The sequence below is a fragment of the Rhyacophila brunnea genome, unplaced genomic scaffold (assembly GCF_057557595.1).
Source record: "Rhyacophila brunnea isolate RB1 unplaced genomic scaffold, BYU_Rbru_1.0 scaffold_2, whole genome shotgun sequence".
In the NCBI taxonomy this organism is placed as follows: domain Eukaryota; kingdom Metazoa; phylum Arthropoda; class Insecta; order Trichoptera; family Rhyacophilidae; genus Rhyacophila; species Rhyacophila brunnea.
The window spans coordinates 52,659,124-52,683,468 of NW_028232859.1; the positions used below are offsets into that span (position 1 = coordinate 52,659,124).

The window sequence follows — 24,345 nt, forward strand, 5'->3', positions numbered from 1 at the left end:
TATTATTATTATTTTGCATTACAATAGTCATAAGTCATAATAATATATACTAACAATACTCTTAGTATTATGTATTATTTTTTCTTCAATCTGGTTAATAAAATAAATTGTGTACATTTAATTTAATATTCCATTATGAATAAAATGTTGCCATACGTGTTTATAAACACAATAATAAATAATATGTATTATTATTATAAATTCTTAGTCACAAATTACTAGACATGATAATTTATTGAATTAAAATAAATCTGCCTTTATTATTTTACTGATAACCTTTTCAATGATGTTTTTCTTATATTTTTTTTTAATAACATACAAAGAGAGATTTGATGTCTTGTTTAATATATAAATATTATGTTAATATATTTTTTTTTTTCAAATATTCTTAAAGATATTTTTTATAGTCTAAATAAAGATTCTTATTCTGCCATTCACAAATAGTGCACAGCGTATGCTTAAAATATAACAAGACTCGAGTATCGTGTGTATTTTCTTATACGTAACGTATAAGTCTTTACTTTATCAAGTGATATATTTAAGAAGATATAATATTATAAATTATACCAAAGATGTGTAGCTTATATTAGTGTAAAATCTTTTTTATTTAATTATGTGTATATTATGTATATATATAGCGAGTGCATAAAGATAATAAAATATATTGTATTTGATGAATATTATTACGTTCCCATCATCTGGGATCCACTTAATATATTGTCTTCTTCGTGGAAATGAAATGTAAATTTTTCTATTTATTAAAATTTAAAATAAAGCTGGAAAATTGATTTTTTTCATCGACGGCCTCTTTATTATTGCTTAATATGTTATTTATAATCTTTTAAAGAAAACTCTAATTAATATTTATTCAATTTATATTTTATGAAACTAATAAGCGTAAAATGAAATTCGGTCATAATATTTTAAATGTCTACAAACTCATCGATTTTTCATTAGGCTCATCGTCATCATCAATCAACTTTTGATATTTTAACTTTAAATTTAAATAACCTACTTTTAAAACTAACCAAACCATTTATAATCTGGCAAATTATAATCATCAATTTGTTTTATATAACAAATATTTATCTTTATCATAATACTTATCATTTTGAATCTATTCTTCTATTGTCATATAAAAGGTAAACAAAAAACATAAATTTTTTTAATTTCACCAAGTTTCCACTTTGAATAAAATCTTGCCTAATTTAAAATTGCTACTTTAATGTAAACGGTGTGTTTTCCATTAACTCCTTCACTCTTTTGAATATTGTGATTTCGTATATTGTAGTATCTGTGGTTAATATTGAAACAAATAGATGAACGGAGTAAAGATTTTCTTGTTTAGATTTCAGTATTAAATTATCATAGTGTCTCAAAATCAGAGAGCGATATATGTCTGTATAATATTATTTCCGTGGCAGTGTATTAGAAGAAATAAAATGTATATTACAAAAACTGGTGTAGATACCTGATATTATAAATAAAATAATTTATAACCCTTACTTCACAAATGTTTTAATTAATTAATTATATTTACACGCAAACCTGTCTTAAGGCTCGATGACATTGAGCTACTTTACAAGCTACAAGCCGGCGAATTTACAATCTGCTAGTAAACTCGCCCAATGTCATCATCGAACTAGCTAACAAGCAGGTTGTAAACAATCTACCGAGAAAAGTTGAAAGCCGGGCTACTTTACTCGCTGCTCGCTGGTGTGTGGGCCGATCTGCGTTTGCGCAGTAGAGCGATAGTGACGAACCTGCCGGTAAAAAACGAACTACTCAATACGTCCTGTCAAATATGTAGTACCAAAAATGACGTTTTAAGATACATAAAGTATAATATCCTATGTACCCTTTCAATATTAGGGTCTGGCGTAAATCCCAATGAACTTTTATTTACATTCACGGCAAATTAAAGAAACAACATATGGTTTCAACTCGCTAGCTTGTTGGGTTCTGCTGCGAGTGGACTCACCCGCTTTTAAACTCGCCGACTAGCAGCTTGTAAAGTAGCTCAATGTCATCGACCCTTTAGAGGTACAAGTATAAAACATAAACTGTTTTGTATAAAAAAATATATTACATAATATTAATATCGTTTTTGTGAAGGCTATAATATATACATATTAATTTTTAACTCAGAATACCGTCATTGAAGCTTCAAACAATTTGGTTAGATCCTCTTCAGACTGTTCCCTTGGTGCTAATTTTGTGATTCGGTCCTTGAAAGTTACAAAATAAAATATATTATGTACTAGTTTGTCTTCGAGCAAAACAACCAACATGAAAGTGCATACATCCACTAAAGGCCGGATCGGATTAGTTGAGTAGTTTAGTTGAGTGGCGAGTGATTTAGTTACCACTAAATGATTTAGTAACTGAACAGTGTCCGAACACAGTACATCAGTGGGTGGCGTGTCAAAATGAACAGACCACAACGTAACAAAGCAAAAATAAATAATTAACTATTTTTTTTTATTCAAAGAATAATTCACAAGATTTAAGAATGTAAATTCTAATTATTAAACATACAATAATTGAAGGGGTTATTGCAAGACAATGATATGTCACAGAAACATAGTTTGGAGATATGAGCAATTTAATGTTCTTGTTCGTTCCTATTGTAACAGGAAAAATTACTATCCTCATTAAAATGTTCGATATATCTCACATCTAATTATTCTGTTTGGGGCAGAAAGCGTGACTGTCTGACCAATATCAATTTTGACTGGCATGGCATATCATATTATTGTTATAACGATTTTTATAGCAAAATTTGGATTTGTACGAACTACACATTGATCATAATTATTGAGACATCTGTGTATGTTTTTAAAAAAATTGTCTTAAGTAAAACGTGAGTGGATGCCCTGGGAATTGGTTTTATTCATAATTATGTGGCATATCATTGTCTTGCAATAACCCCTTCAATTCTGAAAACACTCGTGAGAAAATATAGCCAATAGAAAGAATCTTTTTCGAAAAAAGTAGGACACCCGGCAGGAATCGAACGTACGTCTCTTGTGTTTCGCGCCCTGTGCATTACCGCTATGCTACAGTTGCCATGCTTAATTGCGACAAATTTTAACTATTGGCCTTATTTAATACCTTGATAAATTGAAAAAAATTGTCTGTTCGTACACGTCTATTTACTAAATTACTCGCCACTCGACTAATCCAAACTGGCCTTAAGTTAGTGGAAAAGACATTGTGGCCCTAGTATTTTTTGCTCAAATGTTTCCAAAATGTGCTTTATTTGTAAAATGTAGAAATATGCAATATATTTATGAATTTTGCACATTCTTCACATACACATTTCTCATAGGAGAATGTCATCATGTTATTCTACTATGAATAATAATAATTTGATGTCTTCATTATCTTCGCAACGAAATGGTGAATATTTGTGCACATATTTTTTTGTAGAAAATTAGCTGCTCTGTGCATCTATTCTATATACACAAGGCAGCTATTGGTGGCTATCGAGGGTAGTTTACCATATTCATGTATTGAGGTACTTACCTAATATAATTGTTACAATAAATTAGCCGTCTAACCTGTCAAAACTGTCTCTCGCTCTAAAAGTTAACACAGCCAAGAGAGGTGGTTTGCGTTGGTTTGAAAATCAACGCGAAGAAACCCAAAATTTTGTGTAGTAGCACCTGTCCTGATCCAGATTTCCCTCTGATTAGCGACGGGAAAAACATCGAGAGCGTCGACAGCTTCAAATACCTGGCGATACACATCACGGGAGATGACTCTTTGCTGAGAGAGCTCGCTGTCCGAATGGGAATGGCTGGGCAACATTCAACTCGATGCGGAGTGTCTGGGACTCACGGTTGTACTCGGTCAAAATCAAACACCGCCTATTTGCCGCTTGCATTCTGACGGTGCTGCTTTACGGTAGCGAATCATAGCACCTTATGAAGGCTCAGAGCAACTGTATACTGAACTTAGCTCGGATGCCAGAAGAGAACCTCAATGTGGCTTGCCTGTTCTCCAAGCCGACCGGATTCCGGCGTCCTGGAAGACCGCTAAATACTATCTATAGAGTGTTTATGGCGGAGCTACGGGATGCTGGATGTTGGGCTGTTGGGATGTTGGGTAGGACCTGGAACGAAGCAAGAAGACTGGCGAGCGACAGAGATTCTTGTAGGTGCTGCGTGGTGCCCATATGCTCCAACTAAGATGCGGATATGGCCGAAGAAGAAGAAGAGAGAAGTACTGTTAAAACATAGCACTTTGCAGACTAACCTATAACTATACTAATAAACTACCCTCGATAGCTGCCGACAGCAGCCTTGTGTGTAGAATAGATCCGCTGATCAGTTATCTACACAGTAGAAAAGTTAGAGATACCTAACGTTGATTGTGGCTAAAATAAGTTATTTATGGAATTATACTGTTATGAATGTATTCAGTGTCCCAAAAATGCATTTACATGATTCATGACAAAGTGACAACTAGTATTTGGTATTATTATAATTCGTGAGATATAATATAATGAAACCAATACATATAATCAGTGGCGGCTCGTCCATATGCACTGCGGAACTGCAGCACCCCCAAGCTAATTGAGAAAAATGTAATATTATAATATAGATAAATTTATGTATATTCTCTTTATTATATTATATAATATATTATTATAGTATAGTCTCTCTATATAATTTATCTATATCTGCAAGCAATTTATGCAAAGTTCTTTATTTTAATTACTTATTAATATACTTAATTATTTATATATAATTTTGATGTTAATAGTAAAATATAATCAAAATAAACATTTTTTTTATTTTTAATCAACCGCAGCACCCCCAGATATCTTCTCCACGAGCCACCACTGCATATAATGCTTATTTCAAATTACTCTCCTATATAATTCCAAATTTGTCACATTGGCTTACCACTCTCGATATATTATTAATTCACAACTCAGCGCATCTATTCTATACACAAGACTGCTATCGGCCGCTACAACAGCTATCGAGGGTAGTTTTGTATCGAAGTATTAGCACTTATTGTAACAATTACAATAAATTACTTGTAATTATTGTTACAATAAGTGCTATGTTTTAACAGCACCTCTCTTGGGTGTGCAAAATTTTTAAGCGAGATAGACAGTTTTGACTGTTTAGACGGCTAACTTATTGTAACAATTATAATACTTCAATACATACTTATGAAAAACTACACTCGATAGCTGCCGATAGCAGTCTTGTGTATAGAATAGATGCGCAGGTAAGACTTGAATCCAACACCTGGATCACATTCACAATATTTGATTGAATACATGGACTCCAATTAGTTTACTGAATGGCTAACAACCATTCATCATAAAAAATATGCTCCGTATTAGAGTGTACATGCCAATTTACTCTTTTCATAATTTATTCATATTATCATTAACTGGATCCAGTGCTAGATGATTGTCATATGGTTGCATTATTGCATACTTCAACAGAAATGAACTAATTTGTCGATCCAACGGCCATCATATAACCAGTATCAATCAAGATAGAATGGAGTCTAAACAAATAAAAGTGAAGTTGAAAAAAGGTTACTCGTCTTAATTAAATCCATTTAGCATTTCAGATTTTTTTGTATGCAACTGCAGATTCCATTCTGATTTGCCAGAGGGCTATGCTGAGATGAATATAATAGATAAATAAAATATAATCCAATACCTGAGGCAGTGTTCCTTTAACTAACTCTGGTATATCGTCCTTGGTATAACCCAGCTCCGCCAGACCGTTTTCGAGTTTCATGATGTTCATGTATCTTCTAATAGTGTCGGCAAGAATAAGTCCAGCATCACACCTCTTCGCATTCATGATATCTGCTCCGAGAATAGCGGCAGCTTCCAGATGTCGCTCAGGGCAGGCTGATGCAGTGAAAGAGAATACAGCGGGTGCAGTCATGACTACTGATAGTCCATGAGGTATTATGGGATGATCATTGCTTAAAATAACAACATGATATTATTATAAATTTATTTAGTTATGGTTAAAATAATGACAATTGAATTCTATGCATAAAATAACTCGGTACTGTGATGGCAAACGGTTATAACTGCTGTTTACACAATTTTACAGGAGAGCAAAAAACAAAGTATTGAAATCAGTCTGACAAGAGATATCAAAATAAGTGAAATTAGCATCCCTACACAAACCTCAAATCATTTCTTTTAAAAAAAAATATTTTCTTGCATTTTAAGCAGATATATCTTTTTGCCATATCATTTTTTTTCACATTCGGTCACATGCAGATATCTTTTAACGTAACTTTGTGACCAATAAAGTTGCAGCTCCAAAGAGATTCGAGATCTCGAGAGAGAGAGAGAGAAGAGATCTCTTTGTGCAGCTCTAATATTTTGCCACGTCAAAGAATGTACAATTTGGAACAAAAACTAAAAAAGTGAAAAAACAGCAGTTGTTATCACAATACTGAACTGTTCCAATGCAAGATCAAACTAATAGTACGTATAGTGATACACTTACACTGATAGTAGTATAGTATAGTATAGGTCGGTTGTCCTCACATGCTTTATGTTTAGTGCTCACATTAATCAAACCCTACCTTACCAAATATTCATATGAGTTCGGAAGGCCATTCCAAGTATTTAAAATCATAGTATTACCCTCTGTAGATCTTTTAGAGCGCTCCACTTGTGTTGTGAAATTAAATTGCATTTTTCTCTCTCCAAATCTTCAATTTTAGTGGCAAGACCTACAAACTTGGAGCTCCATAACTCTTTACTCGTTAAATCCACCAATTGTATTTCAAATGTGCTTCTGTCAATATCAAATGGAGAAAATTTTAATTTGTTGACTTTTGCAGTGACCAGATTTAATAAAACAAATGCTAGTTTTGTTTACTATTTTTAAATTCTTGGAATCTTTGCATTAAAGATTCCATCATATTTAATATTACTGTCCTAAAATAATCAGTGCCAATGAGGGCACTGCTTTGTTGGTGTTATTTAAACAATTCTTCGAAATGAATCACGGCTCCCTTCTCTAAATATTTAGCGAAAAGTAACAATTTATTTACGATTAAGATAACTTCTTCGAGCATCGAAAATGTAGTCTTTCCTTTACTTTGTAATGTTGTTTTTATTTAATAAAACGCAATTTTTTTTTTTTGTAGTACTTATTCCACTTTTAATTAATATATTAGGACCGGTTTCGTCCGCCTCAGTGGGACATTTTCAACTGAATACATTTTTTTAAAACAATATTTATCAAACAAAATTCAAAGCGATAGAAATAATATAACAATAGGTACATAAATAATTATCCGTCCAATAATACCTTCCCAATAACAGACTAATTTAAAACTAATGAGGTTGGACATTAATATTTCATATTACGTCAGGGGCATTAAACAAATTATTTAAAATATTAACAAACCACAAAATATGAAACAATCTACACTTACAATAACATTAATATCAACAAATAATTATGATTAGTCAAAATTTACAATAAAAATTTTATAAAAAATAAAATAAACAATTTACTTTGTAATTTATGATTGAGGAAATTTAGTTGTGTTGTGATATCTACCATGAAATAGAATTTTTGCAACTGCTGATCGTCAGTCAATTCTATAGATTTTTTAAGTGTGATATCACAGAACGTCTACAGACGTTCTGTACTGTACAACGTAATACGACACTACGTGTATAGGAGTCGTATTTTGGATTAAAACACTATGTTCCCTATCTACTTGTGTCACGGTGCGAACATATTTCCATTAGATAGTGTCGTATCTTAAGACTAAACTCATTTCTATATATCTAAATCAAGAATATAAAAAATAAAAATTTTAATGTGTCATAATATCACAAACATATGTCCGCGAATGTGTTAACATTCTTTTTTTCGAGGAATATTTTAATTTCGTTTTGACAAGAAGCAAAACGCTTTAAAACTTCACTTCTTTAAACCCAACACACTTTGTAGTGAACTAGTCACTTGAAAACTCTATAAATTAACGATGGTGGAGCGCTTTTGCCACAATGCTGTTGGTAACCATAATTACGAATTCCATAACTTTAACAATTCCAATTTCAAAATCTTAGCGAGAAATACTACTAATATAAAATAGAGTTATAGGTATTAATTAGGAATATTTTTCAATGTATTTGTACATGACTTTTTTGCATTACAAAAAGTGAGATATAAAAGTAAAGAAACAATCATACTTTTTGATGCGATGACCGTCTGGCTGCACTAATGCACTTGTCCCTCACTGTTCACTACACAAATATGCGGTTACTCACTTGGTGAAAAAGCGCTATTAATATTTACGTAGTTTCTATGTAGAATCGATTCAAAAATCTAATATTAAGCCCAGGCGCGCACGGGTGACTTTTGTCACGGTGACAGTTTAGTCGCTGTCACTGTCTTCCAATCGAGAGCGTGCACGGGTGACTAAATTGTCACCCGTCACGCTTTCATTCTAGCAATGGATTTCGAAGACGCAGCAGTGATTTGTGCTTTTATAATCAGACATAGAAAAAATGCACGAAAGAGACGTTATTGGGTAAATACTACATCCCATTAGTAATGAGAGGCTACTCAAGGGAAAATTTTACACTTTATACGAGGACCAAATTATAATAATAGCAATAAAAAAACAACTGCAACAGTAGGTAGGTACCCACTGAGTTCGTATATAGATGACAAATTTTCACTTTGTAACAAATAAACGGTACTTAACAAAGTAAGTAAAAAAAAGTTTAACCACAAAGTTAATGCTTTAAATATGAATAAAATGGTCAATTCAATAAAATGCCAGTTACCTACAAAAAAAAACAAATAATACTATTTTTTATATTTCAGAATAAAGTGCAAAACCAAAGTAAAAAAAAAAACTGGAAAAAATTATTATAAAATACAAAAATCCTGTTGGCAAATAGGTACTGAATAATATTTATTTTTTAAATTATTAATAACCATGTCTTCGCTTTTTGTACAAGGTGGTTGTTAGTAATTTTGAACAATCACAAACACCCAGGCTTTGAGAAAAACACATAAATACTGTGTCCTCACCGGGAATCTAGCCCAAAACTCTCGGGTAGAAGGCCAGCGCCTTACGCACTGCACCACGAGAACCGCCTATTGCATAATATTATTAAAAACACCTAGTTCAATCAAATACCAGTTACACAACCAACAAATAAATTTGTATTTCAAAATGAAGAGCAAGACAAAACTAAAAGATTCAGACAAATATATTTTAAAACAAAAATCAATAAGCTAATAGGTAGGTTATAATTGTTATTTAAAATAAAAATGGAAAATTGTGCTCGCCTAATTGGGAACAATTAAATAATGTTTAATTGTATGAAAAAATATTTTAGACATATTATTTTATTTATTTAATGCATTTATGGTTTCAAAGTTATCTAATATTTTCAAACACAAAATTAATACAGTTAATTAACTTCTGACTTACATAGTTTTATCATTTTGTAGAGAAGGAAATGTAGAATCATATTCAATAGCTATCTTAAAAACAGTGAAAATCAAGTTATCTAGTTGTAGTATTTTTAGTTGACGAATGTACATTCTGGCAGATTTGAGAATTTAATATTATATACATAATGAAGTTACCGTGTTTTTAAACATTTCAAAGTTTTATTGAACAATATTTAGCGATTTCTGTATTCATCTCACCTATATCCTTGAGGTTGAAACTTTTTCACATTTCCCGAAATAGGATATGAAAGTCCATGACACAGATGTACTCCAGCGTTTCCAAACCCCACTCCTGCCATTGTAGAAGCGAGATGCATGTTGGAACGGGCTTCTAAATCGTCAGGGTTGTATACAGCACGTTCAAAATATTCTCGGATTACCTATGATAGTCAAGTTTTATTGATAATGTAGTATTCAAATATATACATTAGGAAAAACAATTCTGGTTTAGAGCAACTTCATTTTCAATAATTTTCAATCAATGGCCTGAAAATAATCTTAAAAATAGCCAACTTTCGAACAAAGAAAAAAAATGGTCTCAGCAGTCAGCATACATCGGCCAGGCCGAATATGTTAGTGAATACGAGAGGGCGTATTGACTCAAATGACATCGATTGCCGAGAACTCAACGGATACCTTTGATGTTGAGACGATGATTCTGGGCCGGAATACAGAGTGCATTTTGCGTTTGGCATAGGAGGCCATTAAAATATACCAGAACCTTGGCATTTCATTCCAGCAAAAGAAATGCCATATTTCAAAAAAATACTACCTTATTCTTAGGTCAATAATTATTATAAAGCAATCATTATTTGTTGGATGTTTATCACACTTAAATGGTCAAAGACATAGCTTATAATTAGTATTTTTTAAATTATCTTCAAATGTGTTAATCGTGCCCATTTTTTGAATAATTAAATGCCTAATTCTTGTCAAATTTGGGATCACAGAGATTATAAATATAATTTTTTATCGTAAATATTTCACTATACATATAATGTTAACATTAATTTTACTAATGGTTTTATAAATGCGTTTAAAAATTAATAAACCTAAAAAATCTTAACACCACTGCACATGGATGTACTGAAATATGACTATATTCTAACTAAACATTAGATCGAGAGGTTTAAGAGAATACTATTTTATGTAATAAAAATACTTTATGCAGTCATCAAATGTTTAAAATAAATATGAAGGATAATAAGGCTTCAAAATTATATAAATAGATTATCTAAAACGTTTAAGGAATGTCCAGGCTTATGCTCTGAAAATACCATAAAATCTCCATTTCGACCTATGTGGCGCAAGTGATAGATTAGGATTAGGAAGGATAAATTAGCTACGTTCTTTAAGAATAGGTCATTTTATTAATGCTACTATAACGGTTACTAAAATAAAATATGATATTGTCTTTACATATTAACTTGAGCTGTCATTGGCCGTCATGTGAGCATAGATAAAAATACTATGCAAACTCTTATTAAGCGACCATAAATGTCCGCCCGATATTTTCATTACATTATTGGACACAGTTCGAAGCACTATACTTACTTTCAAGCATGTTTTCATATTTCATGATACTGCTTCATTCAAAAATTGCCTTTTTGAGCAACGTTTGCTGTCGCCTAACATTATTTCACCACACATTTTTTGAACAGCATTCGCTTTTATACACTTCACAGTACACTCTGATATGCCCGAAATATAAAGTAACAAAGAAGAATACACAATACACCATGATATCAAATAACTGTGAAAGTCTCAAGCAATATTAAATGTATTCAAAAAATTATCTGCCAAATAAATATTTCTCACGAAAATTGTCACATTGTTGACACATTGTCATATCATAGTTTTGTAGAATAAAATTTACCTTCAGAGCATATCGCGCCCAGACATCTGAAATAGGATTTTGTCCTTGATAAGCAGGTCTTACATTGGGGTTGGTCGGTGCAGGACCTCTCTCAGTGTACGGTATAGCAGTAAAACTTTCGAGAGCATGGCAGAATACATCAAATCCAGAATACGAGCAAACCTTTTCAGGCAACGATAAAGTATGTAGCGGATCAATCAGTCCTAGGGTTGGACGCAGTGCTTTGTTTGAAATTCCGGTTTTAGCATGAAGAGGTTCATAGTCGAATATGCAAACACCAGTCGTTTCACTGCCAGTTCCAGACGTCGTTGGAACTAAAATGAAATAGCATAATTAGAAGCCGGTGATTTTCAAACTTTCATATTTCACTGCACTCTTATTGAATAAAAAAATCATTGCTCATTCCTCATAAAAAAAACTGAGGTAGAGTGAGAGTAGAGAATTTATTTAAAAATAGCATAAATAAATCATACAAGGTTCAAATTAGCATACAGTCGAACTTGGTTATTACGAGGAAGATGGGACCGACTGAATTTGCTCGTTGTAAGCGTTACTCGTTACATCAGAGAATAGGTATTTTTAAATGAGCGGTCGCATAACACCAAAAGTCGTAATTCAAAGAAAAACACACAATTCGAATTTTTCCCCGAAACAAGCATGGCATTCATAAACTACAAAATAAGTTGTTTATTGTAATGAATGCTGGTAGGTAACTACTTACTGCACAAACCTTGGATTTTTTTTTCAACCATTTGCGTGGATATTTTTTCAATCTTGTCGACAAAAACACCAATTAGGTAGGTACTTAGACACTTAACTAGTGTCATAAACGTAGTCCGAACCCGGCGGCATCCTGTCTGGTCGGATTTTATTGCTTAGGGTCGAAATGTTTATAAACGATAGACACATTAACTGTTTTAAGAAAATTTTTTACTATATTTTAGCTCGGTATATCTGATACCGTATACTGAGCTTCGAAAACAGATGTATGCGATGAATACTGGGTGTGCGATGGTATGACTTTAGGAGCAACGAGGAGATAAGAGAATGCACCAAGCAGCCTCTCATCACGCTGAAAGTGAAGAGGCGACGTTGGACCTGGCTCGGCCACGTGCTGCGGATACCAGAAGAGAACATTAACCTGGCTTGCCTGTTCTTCAAGCCAACCGGATTCCGGCAACCTGGAAGGCCGCTAAATACAATCTACAGAGTGTATACGGCGGAGCTACGGGATGCTGGTTTGACCTGGAACGAAGCAAGAAGACTGGCGAGCGACAGGGATTCTTGGAGGCGCCGCGTGGTGTCCATATGCTCCAGCTAAGGGGCGGATATGGCCAAAGAAGAAGAAGATATCTGATAAGGAGCTCGTTATAAAAGTGAATAAATGTATGGAGAAAACCATAAACTAAAATGTCAACAAATGTTTCCTCATTAAATCCGAGATCTCGCTATATGCGTGATCGTAATAGCCGAGTTCAACTGTAGTATTTTTTTCATGTAAAAAAGACTGTTGATGTAATTTGATAACGGACAGAAATTTTCAAGGCGGAATTTTGAAGAGCTAAAAAAAGTTTTCGGCAATAACCCAAAAAAGATAAAACTTTTCTTCTTCTTTCAATGTGGCCCAGCGATGTCAAAATCAGTTAGATTACAGTGTAGATACTTATTTATTCAAATGACAATAAAACATAAAATTGAGATGAAAGGATAATGAAATAGCGGTAAGTACATGATAATATAATCATTACTCACTTGCAATCATAGGTTTCAATGTAACAGAGACTGATTTTGCTTTTCCAATAGGACTGCTGACGTAATCCAAAAATTCTGCTTCAGGATCTGACGCATATAGATTAGCAGCTTTGCAAGTATCTATCACTGAGCCACCGCCTACAGCGATGTAAGCATCAAAATTTCTTTCCTTAGCGAATTTCGCAGCTTCAAGTAGGCTGCAAACAGATCATTGTTTAAGATTTTCAGAGTATTAAGTATTTTATCCACCTAAAGAGATATGAGCCAAACATTATAAGGCTCTTCATTCTTCCATCCAGAAAGACTTTTTAGATATGAAGTAGAAATTTAGAATTTTTGTAGCGTGTCCCGCATAGGGCTTTAGGAAATGATATCATAGGGTCTCCAATTTTATTAGATTTAATATGAACATTAATTCAACTTTCATTGCTGATTTTGGCAAAATTCATCAATAAAAACCTAACCTAACCTAACAAATAATCCAGTATATCGGCTATTTTCAAAATTTGTTTACTGCTGGCATCCTGTAAAGTGTAAATCAACAATAACTGTGTTTTATTTAGACATGAATTTTATCTCAGTACTATACGACCCAAAGAGGTTCGACGGTCATTAATATACGACCATATATTTCCCATACAACATTTCACGGTGAAGTGTGATACGGCGAACTGCATACGTACAAGTTTCCGGACACGGTATATCACGTCCCCTGCTTGTTCTAATTATTTTTTTTTATAAAAACAAACAATTATGAATATCTTATCAAGAGATGCAGTGTTTTCTCGGATGGAATTCATGGCAATTTGTAAAATTTATATATCATTGGGTATACTACACATAAAAAATATTCAACAACATGACGTGTTAATACGCGAGTGTTCAACGGATGTTATAAAATACTTTTTGGTGAAAACATTGTACAGTAGTTGGTCTAATAAATATTTTGCACTAATAAAATTAATTATAGTAAATGGGATTTCATTTTGTTTCAGACCAAAGCAAATAATTTGTTCATTTGATATTTACCTTTGTTCGGTGGGCTCCACACGGACCTTGTCGAACAACTCAAAATTTACCCTGTTTCGTGTTAATGAGTCGAGTGTCGCTTTCATCGGTTCGAGCTTGCTGAGGCGAGCGTCTGTCATGATGCAGACGTTTTTGCTTTTCATGTTAGCCATATCCATGCCAACCTCCCGAGTCACGCCTACACCATAGCGAATTGCTGAAGATGCCATCTAGATTGGAAAAATTAAAACCTAAATCATCAGGAACACAGTAAGATAATAGCATAAGTTAGGGCAGGGGTTGGCAAACTCTTGGTCCAAAAGAGCCAAATATGAGTAGCACAACGGTTAAAAAATTTTACGAGAGCCATACATATATTTTTATAAATATTTTTTATTTAGGTGAATTAATTACATGTTATAATTGTTTATTTATTATATAATACTATAAAAAGATTTCCCGAATAAAACTAACGTAAATAAATACATGTTTTTTATTATTGAAATTATAAATAAAATCTTTACAGAATATGATTTACACACAATTTTCACGCATTCCTTAAAAATAATGTGAACAATGACCTCCTTTGCATTGCTTTGGACAGTTTCTATATGTTTGGTATGTAACTTGTAGTTTTTAATTTCAGGCACGACTCCAAATTCTCATTGATTATTTGGCTTCTTTAAATGCTTTTTATATTGTTCATGTTTGAAAATGATTATCCACATACATATTATGTAGACTCGAATATACTAAAAATAGCAAATGCAATTTGTTTCAACTGGTCATATGAGTTTGGAAGGCTATTCCATGTATTAAAAATCATACTATCTACCGTATATAGATCTTTTAGAGCGCTCCACTTATGTGTTGTGAAATTAGATTGCATTTTTCTCTCTCCAAATTTTAAATTTTGATGGCAAAACCTACAAATTTGGAGCTCCATAACTCTTTGCTCGTTAAATCCACCAATTGTATTTCAACAGTGCTTGTGTCAATATCAAATGGAGAAAAAATTAGTTTGTTGACTTTTGCAATGGGCGGATTTAAAACAAATGCTAAGGTTTGTTTACTATTTTTAACCTATTGGAATCTCCGCATAATATATTCCCTAATACATATTTAATATTGCTGTCCTAAAATAATCAGTTTCAATGAGGGCATTATTATTATCAGTTTTTTATAGTACTTATTTTCAAACTCCATTTACATCTTTCTGTTTTATTTGTTTATAACAATCTTAGCGAAAAATGTTATATTATTTAGGAATATTTTGCACTGTATGTATGTGTTGGACGTGACCTTTTTGCATTCCAAAAAACGAGACATAAAGTAAACAAACATCATACCTTTTTGCATCCGGTATCACGGAGGAAAAATTAGGCTCGCGATTATGTCATTATATAATATAATAAGACAAGTGTAGATATCAATGACACAAAATTTAAATTGTGAATTTTGCAAAAGTTTTTGTAAAAATTGTGAATTTGGCAAAAAGAGCCGCACGCCAATACCCAAAGAGCCACATGCGGTTTGCCGACCTCTGAGTTAGGGTAAGGCTAAGGGTAATAATTTTGATCATCACATTTAATTATTGTACTTACAGACTTTTACAGTACCCAATAAACACGTGCATGGATTTACTGCTGACAGTACGTATTATCGCAGCCATAACAAGAAAATGCACACGTAAACACGTATTGTCGTGAAAGTTGGAAGATTGCATGCATGTATCAAAAAAGTTCAGAAGCTTCTGAATTTTTACGCAATAATTGTTACATGCATGGCGGTGCGCATGCACAGTAGAACAATAGTGGCGAACCTGCCGGAAGAAATACAAACTACTGAGCAAAGCTTTTTGACGTTTACTAATTTTGACGTTTAGGTACCAATAGCATCATACAGTGACAACATTGCATCTCGCATACGCTTGAAAATTGAGACTGACGAGACATGCAGCTTTTTTACATGTAAACAGTTATTATCGCGATAGTTTAAAATATACACTACTGGTGTAAGTCAATCCATGCATGTGTACAGGCGCTACTATGCTTGTAGGTACCTACTTGAGAACATACATGAGAAAAGCATACTTACTTACCTCAAATGCATATTCTTTTGATGGTGTTGCATTTGTCATGGAGCTGCCATAATTGTGACCTGGTTTTCCATGGGCTGGACATTTGCAGCTAAAAATAATATTATTTTATGCATAATAAAACTGGCATGTCACTTAGACACCATTCATTATTTTTGAATATGAATATAAAAGTAATACTTATATTAACGGCCCACATGCTCAGCGTACGTCAAAATGGAGCTTTTATGCTATTTTCAAAGCATGATCCTGGACATTCCTTAAACTGCTTAAATATTGTAGATAATCTATTTACATAATTTTGAAGCCTTATTATCTTTTATTACGTTCGAATCCTGGGTCTGGCAAGTACACATATTGTTTTTCAATTTGTGTGAGTCAGAGTATGGACCTAATAGGTTGAGCAAGTGGCTGACATCCATTTCTTGTAAAAAACAAAATCTGTTAATACTAACCTCTACTCTGTGGAGGCCCATATGATCCTATTAGGATCGGACATGGTCGGAAAAATAGTATTCTTTTAAACCTCTCGCTCTAATGTTTTAGAATATAGTCATATTTCAGTACGTCCATGTGAAGTGGTGTTAAGATTTTTTATCATCAAATGTTTAAATTATTATAATTATTTAATATTTAATATATATTATTATAATATTAGTATAAATTATGTCATCAAATGTTTAAAATAAATATAAAGGATAATAAGGCTTCAAAATTATGTAAATAGATTATCTACAACGTTTAAGGAATGTCCAGGATCATGCTTTGAAAATAGCATAAAAGCTCCATTTTGACGTACGCTGAGCATGTCCCCCCTTAAATAGAATTTTATTGTACCTAGCTGATTAAGTTTTGTCTTTACACTTATTTTGAATAATTTTCATTTTGCCGCCATTTATTGTGTCAAATCGATCTGCTTGATTTATTATTGACAGCTGATCTGTACCATATTGTCAAAGTTTTCATTTAATTGTGGAATTCATGATTTAAAAAATAGTGATACTTACGATGCACTCGATATGACGTGGAGTAAATCCAACGCTCTCTGTCTAGAATTCATTTTTTTTACAGACGCAAAAGTTTGAGTACATTGACAATATTTTTATTACTTCGTGAACACGTCCGTCAGGTTGTCAATTTAATCTATTTTGAGTTTTGACACCGAATGATAAGAAAAAGTAATCCAATATTACCATTGTTATTAGATGAAGATAATATTTTTATATACTCATTGTTGGTATTGGTTTCAGCTGACTTAATTAGGAATAACTAGATTTTATTATTGGAAATAATATTCTGAAGTTTCATTTTCATACAGTGTTGCCATCTTTTCAAAGTGGAATTATAGTACAGAGCCTCCAAAATTACAGTATTTGGGGAAAAAATATAGTACGTGTTGTCATTTGTTGAAAATGTATAGGCTTTTTGTTTCTCAAAAAAAATAACGGAGAATTTGAGAAAGTCCGAGACCCCTTTTTTATTTAGGTACCTCTTTCGACCAAAAATGCTTACCGAAGAATTCAAAAAATTTCATTTTAAACCAAAGTCAAGGGATTTCAAGGGAAGTTCTCCAAATCTTCTTATATTGCAAAATTATAGTACTTTGCACACAATTTATCGAACGGAAATATCGAAATGTTAGTACTTTTTACATATTTTTTCCGATATTCAAAATTATAGTATTTTGGGCGTACTATACCTGTTTTATATCGTACATAGTACGCGGTCCAAAATTATAGTACAAATACTATAATTACAGTACGGCTGGCAACACTATTTTCGTATGAAAAACTAATGTCCATAGATAATATATCTAATGTTGCCATCTTTCTCTCATATTTGCCATAGATAATAATATATTACATTACGTGGTCCAAAAAAATAGTAGTATTTCGGAAAAAATTAGGTGCCTACACGTAGTCTTTCATTGAAAATGCATTTATAAAAAAAATCCTCGAAATTTCTGGTCATGAGTTTAAGTACCTAATTCCGTTTCAAATGGAAGTCAAAAAATTGTTTCCATTTTACCTGTCCCGGCCAAAAATTTTAAAATTCTATTCCGGATCAAATAAACGTTTTTCGTACCTACTACCTACACTTTTTCGTACATTAATCTTGTCAAATATTACCTTGTTTCCACTTCGAATTATTTGATTTACCAATAACAAGTGATGTTAATTTAAGCACACACAAAACATTTTTTACGTTAATAATCTGATTTTTCAGCTGTTGAATTGTTATTTGACCCACGCAATGCACAGGCAATAGTTGTTTGCTGGCAGTTACTATCTCGTTGTTAGCCGAAGGCTTCCATTTCTCATAAAGGTTAATATTTACGTCATGTGCTGCGACGTACCTCGGCCAATGTACCACTCATTTTTAGTACTGGTGGCTTTAAATGTCATTGCACTAAAAACACCGTTCTTGGGGTTTGTTTTTCCCCTTTCACTATTCGTCGCTATAGGATTTGTTTCCCGAATAGACCAAATTGTAATTTTACAGGAGACAAAAAACCAATTTCATTGTCGTATATTTAAATATCAGTAGATGTATCAATCATTCTTTCTACACTGTATGATTGCAACACTATCTAAGAATAGATTCCAAGAATAATATACTGGTATAAATCATTAAATGCACAGAAAATGCGTTTTATTTACAAGTACTCACTGTAGATATTCGGGAAATTTTTAGCGCTCTCTCAGAATAATGGATATTCGGGACAAAACAAGGACGTTCGGGATTTAAAACGTAGCGTATTGCTGCACGGCCCACGGATTACTGGATGGTCAAAAAGTACGCGCCTCAAATGTTATATTTATTTACACGATAATTGTTCTACTATTTAAATACTTAATGATCGTAATTACCCAAGTTTGTATGTAATAATAATATGCGGCAATCGCTTTTTTGGTTTTTTTCGGATTAAGTAATAAAATAGTTTTTAAGTAATTAACTATTTTTTATTGAACGAATAATTCACAAGATTTAAAAATGTATCATTCTAATAATTGAACATACATAATTTTTAAAAAATCACTTCTGAGAAAATATATTATAACCAATAGAAAATATCATTTTGAAAAAAGTAAGACACCCGGCAGGAATCGACCCTGCATCTCCTGGGTTTACGCCCCAGTCTACGAATTATCCACTATGCTACGAGGTGACATACTTATGACGACAAACTTTAACTATTGGCCTTTTAATACCTGCTCATCAGCATTCTTCAAAATCAAGCGACTATCGGCGATCGGTTTTTGTTTATTTTATAAAAGTAGGTATCTACTACTTCAATTACTAACCGAGGTCACAGATTTCTCCAATATTTTATGATGGTACTAACTCGTACTTGCTAACAATTTTATTTTAATACTTTTTCCAAAAAAAAATCTATGTATATATATCTGTATATTATTATATCTATATATTTCTATAATTAACAATTAAACTTATTACAAACCACCAAATAATATTATATATTTACTATTGTAAGGAATAACAACACAAAATAATAGCATGTATAAATTAATTACCATTGGCTGCTAATATTAGGTAGGTACCAATATCCTAAGTATATAATATTCACCAAATAAATAGCTGCCAACATATATATTCAATTAAATTTACTATCAGCGCATTCAAAAATAAATAATAGCATCGCCTTTATTTTCATAGAAATACCTAGATTAAAAGTAAAATAAAGACAAACAATGTTTGATTAATAATAATTTGAAATAATAATTATTTTTTACGTCATAGTAGTTGCCGGGTCACACTGTAAAATTCATATAACCGCTGGGATTTTGTGTCATTTATCAAAACAAAATGCAGTTATTTAGGTTAAAATACTCACTTCCATAACTCTACTGTAAGTTCAGGACGAACTAGTGATGTATCAGCTATGAATGATCTCTTCAAATTTGATGAATTCACTATTAAAACAATAGTAACTTTAAAAACAATATCAATAAGACGAAATTAGAAAGTGGGCGTGATTGTTTTAGAGCTAGACAGCGTGAATGTGGGAGCGAGATGCACGGCGTCAGCGCGGTTTGATTGGCTAAAAGTCATATTCGGGAAATAAAAACTAAGCCAGAGATCATTTTCGACCGAAATTAACTTGGATATTCAGGTACGAATAGTTGGATATTCGGGAGGACACCACGGAGTAATTGTAACTTAACATGGCGTATTCGGGTTTTTTTTTTAAAATATCTCTGTTCCTAGATAAAAATATATTGTTTTTATAAATACTTTCGGTAGAGTTCGATAAAAGAAATTGAACTGCATTAAAATGTCGATTTCGACAAAAATGGATATTCGGGAAACAAATCCTATAGCGACGTATTAGAGATTGGGCATTCACTTACTTTGTGGCCATTACCACCGCAGTTGTAGTATTTGAAAGTTGGTTTAGGTTGCCATTTTCCATGAACCGGTTTCTTCTGGTGGCCCTTTCTTCCTACGAAGGCTATCGCGTCCGTCTAGTATGGGAAGTCTGTAAGTTTCGATTTTACGCATTGCAGTTGTTTTGATGCCCCTACCTTCAAAACCTATCACCAATGGCTTGAAGTCCTCAAGTAACCCGGCCAGCACGATGGCTCCAATGGTGGGTTCAGCCCAACATTGGCCAGTTGATTATCTGTCACCGTTATCCGGCTGAGGTATGCAGCCATCGACTCAGTGCTCTCCAAACGCTTTACTGCATAAAAGGCTTTCTAATATGGACCACTTCTCTGCTGCAGTATTGGCATTTTCCATGTGTACGTAGAAACTTTCATTGATACTCAACAAAAGCCTTCCTTTGTTGGGTAGGTACCTATTTCTTGTAGGTCCAAGAGTCCTCTCACTGCGAGTGACCGCGTGGGGTAGTTTTCGCTACCCTGTAGCTTTTTTATAGTCGACACGGTTCTCCCACCATTGCACATTTTTGTAACACTTATTATACCTATCTGTGTTAATCTTGTTAATCCTTATTGCAACACATGCAAGATTGTTTCAAACATTACTTGGAAAACTTAACTTTTCACATTTCTAATATTGCATATCCATCCTGGATGCAGATTCTGAAGTAAAACATTGTGTAGGTACTTGTTAGCTTATGTGTCACAAGAGAATGGTGGATAACACTATTTTTATTTGTAGCGTTCTCCATTGACAGTAACTGCATTGCCATTTTCGTTTTCAAAAAAATTTCAATTAGGCACCAACTCCAGACCATAAACACTGTTAATTTTTGTGGATGTTAATGTGTTTCAAGAATAGCATGTGGATTTTCATTACATACTCCAAATGCGACGATTACCAAACCACTTATCCAAAAATGAGCTTCATCCCTGAAGATAATTTTAACATCACAAGCATTACCATTTGATTCGAATTTTCCTATTAATTTACAAATAGTGAGCTCTAATAAATTATTATAAGGTCTATTTTGACCATAAATTTCATATGCCTAGATTCATTATTGTTCTAATAAATTTTAACAATTATTTGTATACACTGTACAACTGTGTATCTTTCCATGATGATTTGCCAAACAATTTGATACTGAACACAAATGTTAACTTTGGTGGGAATCAAAAATAAAAATGGCTGCTATGTTTTTACAAATCTATAGAATGACGTGGGTTCTAATTTGATAACCCTTTATTAAAATCTTAAGGGGTTTTTCTGATGGTGATGTAACCACTTCCATTATTCCAATTTTTAAATTTATTATCTATTCGGAAAATCTGACACTCATTTATTTCAAGATATTAAAAAATATTGATATCTCTGTGATATCCAACCTAACAAGCAACAGCAAGTACAGAATATATTGTTTTTCAATTTGTGTGTGAGTCAGGGTATGGACCTAATAGGTTGAGCTTGTGGCCGACATCCATTTCTCGTAAAAAAACAAAATCTGTTAATACAAACCTTAACCTTGTGGAGGCCTATATGATCCTATTAGGATCGGACATGGTCGGAAAAAATATAATAAGAATATTACACTTTTATGTTAAAAATTTCCGCTATACTAATTTTATTTTGGGAAATCGCACAATGTACACCATGCCAATCACTCCCATGGGTAGTAGTAACGAGCAGCTAGTATTTATATTATTAGCTACATTTCTCCACATGTCTTTTATATGAATGCGTACCGGAGGGTTGGAACGGACCCTTTTTTGAGTTTCTCCGCTCTAGGACCAAATTCTATACTTGCTTCAGCTCCGCTTATGTGTACAAAAGTAAAAAAATTAAGTAATAAGTAGTTTTGAAATAAGGTTTATTATTCCTCGTTTTCATTATTAATTCTATTGAAATTGTCTTTCAATATCTGCCTCTTCTGTTAAAAAAGGTGAGGTCATTTATCACTCGGCAGTGTTGCCGTTTTTCAAATAATTCCAGTGTTCCAATTGTCAAATATAATATTTTCATTGGATTTTAGGGCGTAAATCAGGGCTCGAAATGGAACAGAACGCACCGGAGCGCCGTTCCGGCTCGTGAAATTTGTAAAATTATCGCTCCGTCTTGGAAAAAATATGTTGACCATCTGAGCTAGATAGGACATAGAATAGAAAATCTGGCACACTAATTTTTATAAAATACACATACGATTTGATGACTATGTAAATATCTCAGAAAATTTGTCGAGCGCTCCAGTTTGTAAACTTTTCTATTTCGAGCGCTGGCGTAAATTTAATAAAAAAAAAAAACATCCGCAGCAATGGAACACTACATATCTTCGGTGTTCCGGCTCCGGGTAAAACTCCATTGCTCCACTGCGTACATCATGATAGTAGAATGTAGCATCCGCTTTATTTTCTAACAGGACCATGTCATGCAGTGATGTTAGGTTTGAGGCTCTTATTAGTAGGTTGACTTTTATTCTACATCTGTATTCTTTATGCTGTTCACGTCACGTCGCTCGCGGATGGAAAGCATTGTGTCATCACGTTCGACTGTTACAAGTTTTCAATTAGAGGGAACGAGAGGGAATGGAGTGTTAAGATGATGAAGCAGGGGTGAAACCGCACGCCAGCATAAAGAATACGGACTCTAGGTATAGAGTATCTCGAGGCTGTTTTATATAATAGATACTTTTTTACATCCAATGTTTCTTCATTTTTGCCACTACACCATCAGAGGGTCATGGTGTCCGTCAAACTTTTGTTCATCACGAACGATCCAGTGCACCGCACCCGCTTTTTAGTTGTTTTGGCCGAGCATCCTTAAATCCCCAGTGGTACAGTCTAATCACCTCAGTGTTGGCTGTCCAGGTCTTATTTTTTTGCATCCAAAACTACTAAATAATATCACTATGTATTTGTAGACAGTGTCTGCACAATTATTGAACTAATTGGGTTCAAAGTTTAGTCTTACTAAAGCTATGTGTAATCGGTATTTAATTCACCTTAGAAAGGAACATAGTTCTGTGTTTTTGTATTATATGCTATATTATTAAATTCATTTATATTTATGTTAGTTCTCCATGCTTTTCTCTCTCATAGAAATTAAGTCAAATCTCACTTGAGAATATGTTTAACTCAGTCTTGGTTATCTACTCCTGAGACATTACCAATCGTAAAAAACTGCTGATGATTCATTTCCAAAAGTAGGGCATCTTGAAATCGACAGGTCTTTGTTTGTGTTGTATACATTTAAAGATTTTACGAGCAGTTGTTGCTCGTATAGGTATATTTGAAATATAGTAATACATGAGCTTTTACCACATTTCAAAATTGCAGAATTTATCATAGAGACGACCTTCACTTGTGTCTCCACTCCACTATGTGAGCTTGAATAATATTAACCACTGCTGGTCAGGCGAGTTGAGGTTTTTGAGTATATGGATGCAATGCCCTTTAGAAGTCTTTAAGTAAATAAAAACCGCTGTTAATATTCCTCAATATAATATAAGGAATTTAAAAGTACAAAGTAGGGGTTCACAAAGTGTGTCCCGGGTGAGTTTTCGATGTATCTCGCGAGAGTTATGTTAAATCTGTATTGTTTTTTATTCTTCATATCGAAAATTAAAAATGACATTTAAGATTAAATATCCTCTGGCAAGATTGAATGGTCCAGAAAATTTGAGCCTAGATTGCAGGATTTAGTTGCATACAAAC

At 33.1% G+C, this 24,345-nt stretch overlaps 1 protein-coding gene across 2 annotated transcripts; it reads right to left on the reverse strand.

Annotated features, from left to right (window-relative positions):
* Positions 1 to 1,492: 1,492 nt before the first annotated feature.
* On the reverse strand, positions 1,493 to 17,373 carry T3dh (Type III alcohol dehydrogenase). Of its 2 annotated transcripts, XR_015070656.1 has the most exons (9): positions 17,236 to 17,373; positions 16,232 to 16,319; positions 14,152 to 14,360; positions 13,123 to 13,319; positions 11,371 to 11,684; positions 9,693 to 9,874; positions 5,694 to 5,967; positions 2,048 to 2,228; positions 1,493 to 1,586 (listed from the first exon to the last, which is right to left on the reverse strand). XR_015070656.1 is itself a non-coding variant. In XM_085947284.1 (8 exons), exons 1-8 carry the CDS (start codon positions 17,286 to 17,288, stop codon positions 2,145 to 2,147), a joined length of 1,401 nt encoding a protein of 466 aa, XP_085803410.1. In that variant the 5' UTR covers positions 17,289 to 17,373; the 3' UTR covers positions 1,493 to 2,144. The 2 variants fall into 2 exon arrangements, 1 of the variants encoding a protein (XP_085803410.1); XM_085947284.1 differs by having other exon boundaries at positions 1,493 to 2,228.
* Positions 17,374 to 24,345: the final 6,972 nt, after the last annotated feature.